This window comes from Misgurnus anguillicaudatus, chromosome 15 (genome assembly GCF_027580225.2).
Source record: "Misgurnus anguillicaudatus chromosome 15, ASM2758022v2, whole genome shotgun sequence".
In the NCBI taxonomy this organism is placed as follows: Eukaryota; Metazoa; Chordata; class Actinopteri; order Cypriniformes; family Cobitidae; genus Misgurnus; species Misgurnus anguillicaudatus.
The window spans coordinates 16,427,298-16,433,297 of NC_073351.2; the positions used below are offsets into that span (position 1 = coordinate 16,427,298).

The 6,000-nt window shown below is 39.9% G+C and overlaps 1 protein-coding gene across 1 annotated transcript; it reads left to right on the forward strand.

The window, feature by feature from the left end:
- The first annotated feature begins 2,303 nt into the window (after positions 1–2,303).
- Positions 2,304–5,531, forward strand: LOC129419415 (extracellular calcium-sensing receptor-like). Its single transcript, XM_055174551.2, has 6 exons — positions 2,304–2,503; positions 2,683–2,971; positions 3,047–3,802; positions 3,889–4,116; positions 4,339–4,462; positions 4,618–5,531. The coding sequence occupies exons 1-6, from the start codon at positions 2,304–2,306 to the stop codon at positions 5,529–5,531; spliced, it is 2,511 nt and encodes an 836-aa protein (XP_055030526.2).
- Positions 5,532–6,000: the final 469 nt, after the last annotated feature.

A 6,000-nucleotide genomic window follows, 5' to 3' on the forward strand; every position in this document is an offset into this window, starting at 1 on the left:
ATACTTACCTGCATGCCTAAGGCCTAAGCCCAGAGGACCCATCTGGATACTTACCCATACACCCAAGATCCAAGCTCAAGCCCAGTGCACCCTCTGCATACATACCTGCACGCCCAAAGTCCAAGTCTAGCATACCCCTTGTAAACCTACCCGTACGTCTAAAGCTCCAGTGTACTCACCTGTATACCTTCCAGGGACCTCCAGCTCCAAGCCCAGGGATGCTCCTGAATACCTTCTGGACGCCCACGCTCTCAGCCTTGTGAACGTACCTGATTACCTTCTGGACGTCCAAGCTTCAAGCCCAGTGTACTCCTTACATGCCAAGGTCGACAGTCTAAGGTACTTACCCATTCACGCACTAGTGTGCTTACCTGTGTCCATCCTTTGCGTCCAGGAAGAGAGGAGTCGGAGGTTCACCTGGGAGACAGGGGGGAGAAAGCCGAGAATATTAATCTAAATTCACGTGTGGAGAAAGAAGAAGGGAAGACGAAGTACTTAACTACAGATCCCCGTGAGAGTCAGCAGCGACTCGGATCAAGAGCCCTTCAGTCTCCGAGAGCTCCTTTTTAAGAACCCCCTTTCCCCTTATCCTTTTTAAATAAATAAACCTTGTTTTAATTTACTTGCTCTCGTCTGTCTGGTCATTGGGGTGTTTTTTGGGACCTCCTCGGGGTGGAAACTGAGGGAGGGGCGAGACTCACTTTATTGGTGGTCTGCTCCGACCTGTGTGACAAACTCATTGTCATGTTCAAGAAACCAATTTTTGAAATGATTCGAGCTTTGTGACATGGTGCATTATCCTGCTGGAAGTAGCCATCAGATGATGGGTACATGGTGGTCATAAAGGGATGGACATTATCAGAAACAATGCTCAGGTAGGCCGTGGCATTTAAACGAAGCCCAGTTGGCACTTAGGGGCCTAAAGTGTTTCAAGAAAACATCCTCCAAACCAATACACCACCATCACCACCACCAGCCTGCACAGTGGTAACAAGCATGATGGATCCATGTTCTCATTCTGTTTATGCCAAATTCTGACTCTGCCATCTGAATGTCTCAACAGAAATCGAGACTCATCAGACCAAGAAACATTTTTTCAGTCTTTAACTGTCCGATTTTGGTGAGCTTTTGCAAATTGTAGCCTTTTTTCCCTATTTGTAGGGGAGATGAGTGGTAACCGATGGGGTCTTCTGCTGTTGTAGCCCATTCGCCTCAAGGTTGTGTGTGTTGTGGCTTCACAAATGCTTTGCTGCATACCCCGGTTGTAGCGAGTGGTTATTTCAGTCAAAGTTGTTCTTCTATCAGCTTGAATCAGTCGGCCCATTCTCCTCTGACCTCTAGCATCAACAAGGCGTTTTCGCCCACACGAACACCACATACTGGATGTTCATCCCTTTTTACACCATTCTTTGTAAACCCTAGAAATGGTTGTGCGTGAAAATCCCAGTTACTGAGCAGATTGTGAAATAGTCAGACCGCCCCGTATGGCACCATCAACCATGCCACGCTCAAAATTGCTTAAATCACCTTTCTTTCCCATTCTGACATTCAGTTTGGAGTTCAGGAGATTGTCTTGACCAGCACCACACCCCTAAATGCATTGAAGCAACTGCCATGTGATTGGTTTATTAGGTAATTGCATTAATGAGAAATTGAACAAGTGTTCCTAATAATCCTTTAGGTGAGTGGATATGTTCGGATGTTACGTACTGTTCCATGTTCATGTCATGCAATGGTTTATATAGATACAGTTTCTTTGTTTAGGTTTTCAACAAACATTACAACCTGGTATTCAACAGACATCAATGTGTGACATTGATTATATTAGACCTTCTAGATCTTTGTTCAGTGCTGTACTGACTTATTTTTTTTTTTAGTCAAATCAAATACTTAAAGACGTGAGAGTAAATATACCTTGTAATGATTTCATATTGATCTGACACATCTGATGAACATTACCGATCACAAAAATACATGTTCTGTAAACGTTCCTGAAACTCAAAAAATCTGATTGTCTAATCTTAGACAAAAAAAAACAATAAAAAGCAAGTGATATTTTGATAAAAGATTCATGGTAAACAAGGTAGATCCTCTTGAGGAGTTGTATTCCTGCGAGCATGTACAGCCCAATCAGAACACTCAATTGTGACAACCTGCAACCTAAAATAAGTTGCAATCTGAGATATGTCCTGCCCTATGAGGCCATTGGCTATAATCATTCAAATAAATAAATTGTGTCTATATAAGGCACTTCGCGTATCAGGTCAGATGTATTTGCCAACTGCAGCTGAGCTCACATGGGGATGCTAATCGTTCTTTGCACGCTTATCATCCATCACACAATGGCGGAAAATGCCATTTGTCAGTTGATGGAAGACCCCAGGCACCCACTGCTGTCTAAGAATGGGGACATAACTATTGGAGGGCTTTTTGCAGTCAGAAGTATAGAAACCTTTCCTTCACTGGAGTTTACCCAAAAACCTCAGCCTCTGTCATGCTCCAGGTTTGTGACATTGGAAACTACCTGACAAACATTGCAGTAAAAAAGAAATGTAATTTTTAAAATCACTACCAATTCAGGAATTGTTATTTAAGTCAAATTTTAAAAATCAAAGATATTTTCTGCCACAATCAATAATTATTTAGTTTCTGTTTTGCCTACTGGTTTTCATGTTTTTACAGTGTGAATCTAAGGGATTTTCGGATGGCACAAACTATGATTTTTACTATTGAGGAGATTAACAGAAGTGAAACTTTCCTCCCAAACATTTCAATTGGCTATAGAATCTTTGACACTTGTGCTTCAAGACTGTCTGCTATGAGTGCAACTATGGCATTGATGAATGGTCAGATGTTTACAGCAGGAGACAGATGCAATGGTCAATCTCATATACATGCTATTATAGGGGAATCAGAGTCCTCTGCCACAGTGATTTTGTCCAGAACCACAGGACCTTTCAAAATTCCTGTGGTAAGGGATGATAACAGCACACATTTGACAATTATCTGAACGATGAGTGTTTTACTGTTGTGATTTCTTTTTCAGATAAGTCACTCAGCCACATGTGAGTGTCTTAGTAATAGGAGAGATTACCCTTCATTCTTCAGAACTATTGCTAGTGATTATCACCAGAGCAGAGCACTTGCATATTTAGTCAAACACTTTGGCTGGACTTGGGTTGGAGCTGTGAACAGTGACAATGATTATGGAAACAGTGGAATGGCCATATTTCTGAATACAGCACAGGAGGAGGGGATTTGTGTCGAGTACTCTGAGAAATTTTACAGAACAGAGCCTGAAAAACTCCTAAAAGTTGTAAACATCATAAAACAAAGCACTGCAAAAGTCATTGTTGCATTTCTTACCAGTTTAGAGATGGAAAATCTACTTGAGCAGCTAAGCATACAGAACATTACAGGCCTCCAAATGATTGGTGTAGAGGCATGGGTAACAGCAAATAGTTTGATCACAACAAAGAGTTTTCATGTGCTGGGAGGATCACTGGGGTTTGCAGTGAGAAAACTTGATATTGATGGGTTTTCAGATTATGTTATAAAAGCATTTTGGGACACAGCTCTTCAATGCTCAGAGGGAGATGGGAATTCATCTCAAGATAAAGGAAACTGCAGCAGATACCAAGATTTACTTGTGCTAAAAAATTATAATGAAGATGTGCCTGAGCAACGATATTCAAGTAATGTCTATAAAGCAGTGTATGCTGTGGCTCATGCACTACACAGTCTGCTAAAGTGCAAAGAACAAAAAGGTTGTGAGAAAAGCCTGACAATACAACCACAGCAGGTACAAATATATGACAGACACAAAAGAAAGAGGTTTTGCCTATTTCTATTTGACAGTTAGTTTATTCCTTGATGTTTTCTTGCTAGGTGGTTGAAGCTCTGAAAAAGGTCAATTTTACAGTAAAGTTTGGAGATAATGTATGGTTTGATACCACTGGTGCTGCAGTAGCCCAGTATGAAGTTGTGAACTGGCAGCAGGACTCAGATGGATCAATCCAGTTTAAAGCAGTGGGTTACTATGATGCCTCACTGCCCCCTGATCAGCGCTTTGTACTTAACACTGAAAACATAATCTGGGCTGGAGGACAGCTGGAGGTAAAAAGGCAATAACTGTGTTTGTTAAAACATGTTAAAACCTTACTTAATGACTAAACGCATTGGAAATTCAACCCAACAGACATATGACATAATTTAAAAATTAAAAACTGCAAGCATATTATGCTACAAGGAAACAATGTGTTGTCAACAATTGTAGCATGGGTGCGTGTACAATTGTAAATTACTTAGTGAATAGCTATTATTTATATTTTTATATAGAAGCCAAAGTCTGTGTGCAGTGAGAGTTGTCCTCCAGGCACTAGGAAGGCCGCACAGAAAGGAAGACCTGTCTGCTGTTATGACTGTATTACATGTGCAGATGGAGAAATCAGTAATGAGACAGGTAAACTTCAGACCATCCCAAAAATCCAAAAAAAACTTGCTAGTTGCTCTTTTTGTGTTCTTCTCCTACTGTTTAAGATGCAGCTTCTTTTCAAAGGAGTTCGTAAATGAAACACTTTACATTTTATTTCTAACTATAGTGAACTTTCTTTCCAGATTCAAATAACTGCCAGCAGTGTCCAGGGGAATACTGGTCTAATACTGAGAACACTGAATGTGTGTTAAAGGCTGTAGAGTTTCTGTCATTCACAGAAGTTATGGGTATAGTGTTAGTCTTTTTCTCTCTGTTTGGAGTAGGAATAACTGTACTGGTGGCCATCCTGTTTTACAGTAAGAAGGACACTCCCATAGTAAAAGCCAACAACTCAGAGCTGAGCTTCCTGTTGCTCTTTTCATTGATTCTGTGTTTTCTCTGTTCACTTACTTTCATTGGTCGCCCCACTGAGTGGTCCTGTATGTTGCGTCACACAGCATTTGGGATCACTTTTGTCCTCTGTATCTCCTGTGTTCTGGGGAAAACAATAGTGGTGTTAATGGCATTCAAGGCCACACTTCCAGGAAGTAATGTCATGAAATGGTTTGGGCCTGCACAACAGAGACTCAGCGTTTTTGCCTTTACACTTATACAAGTTCTTATCTGTGTGCTTTGGCTTACAATATATCCTCCTTTTCCCTATAAAAATATAAAATATTATAAGGAGAAAATCATTCTTGAATGCAGTCTGGGTTCTACTATAGGTTTCTCTGCTGGTTTGGGTTATATTGGCTTCCTGGCTGTCTTGTGCTTCATTTTGGCTTTTCTGGCTCGGACGCTGCCTGATAACTTCAATGAAGCTAAATTCATCACATTCAGTATGCTCATATTCTGTGCTGTATGGATCACATTTATCCCAGCTTATGTCAGCTCTCCTGGAAAATTTACTGTAGCTGTGGAAATATTTGCCATTTTAGCGTCAAGCTTTGGTTTACTATTCTGCATATTTGCACCTAAATGTTACATCATCCTGTTTAAGCCTGAACAAAATACAAAACAACATATGATGGGAAAAACACAAACTAAGTCCTTCTGAGAAATAAATTAACATGGTCATTTTACTGTGCAGTGTTTTTATTTATTATTTCTATGGGCACTATTAAACATAACATTCATATGTAAATTTAATTGCAAAGAAATTAAAAATTCATATATGTACAGATACAGCAGATAAACAAACTCACACAAAATATTGCATATATCATTGCCACAGCACAAAACAATTATTGTTAAATGGTACAGTACACTCTAAAAATGGTACTGATAGGTGGCAGGGCTTCTCTTTCAATACTGACAGATTTCAGGTGATCTCCTCGCTTTCTATACCATTTTACACCTTTTTCTCTTCATGTGTTCAATACTTATTACCCGTGTCATTTTACTTTAATTACTATGACTCAACCTGTATAGTTAAATGTTCTGATTTCTTTGTATGAATTTAATATTTGGCTTGATGGCTACATCTGCTGGAAATTTCAATAGCCCCTTACTGATAAAAATGTTAA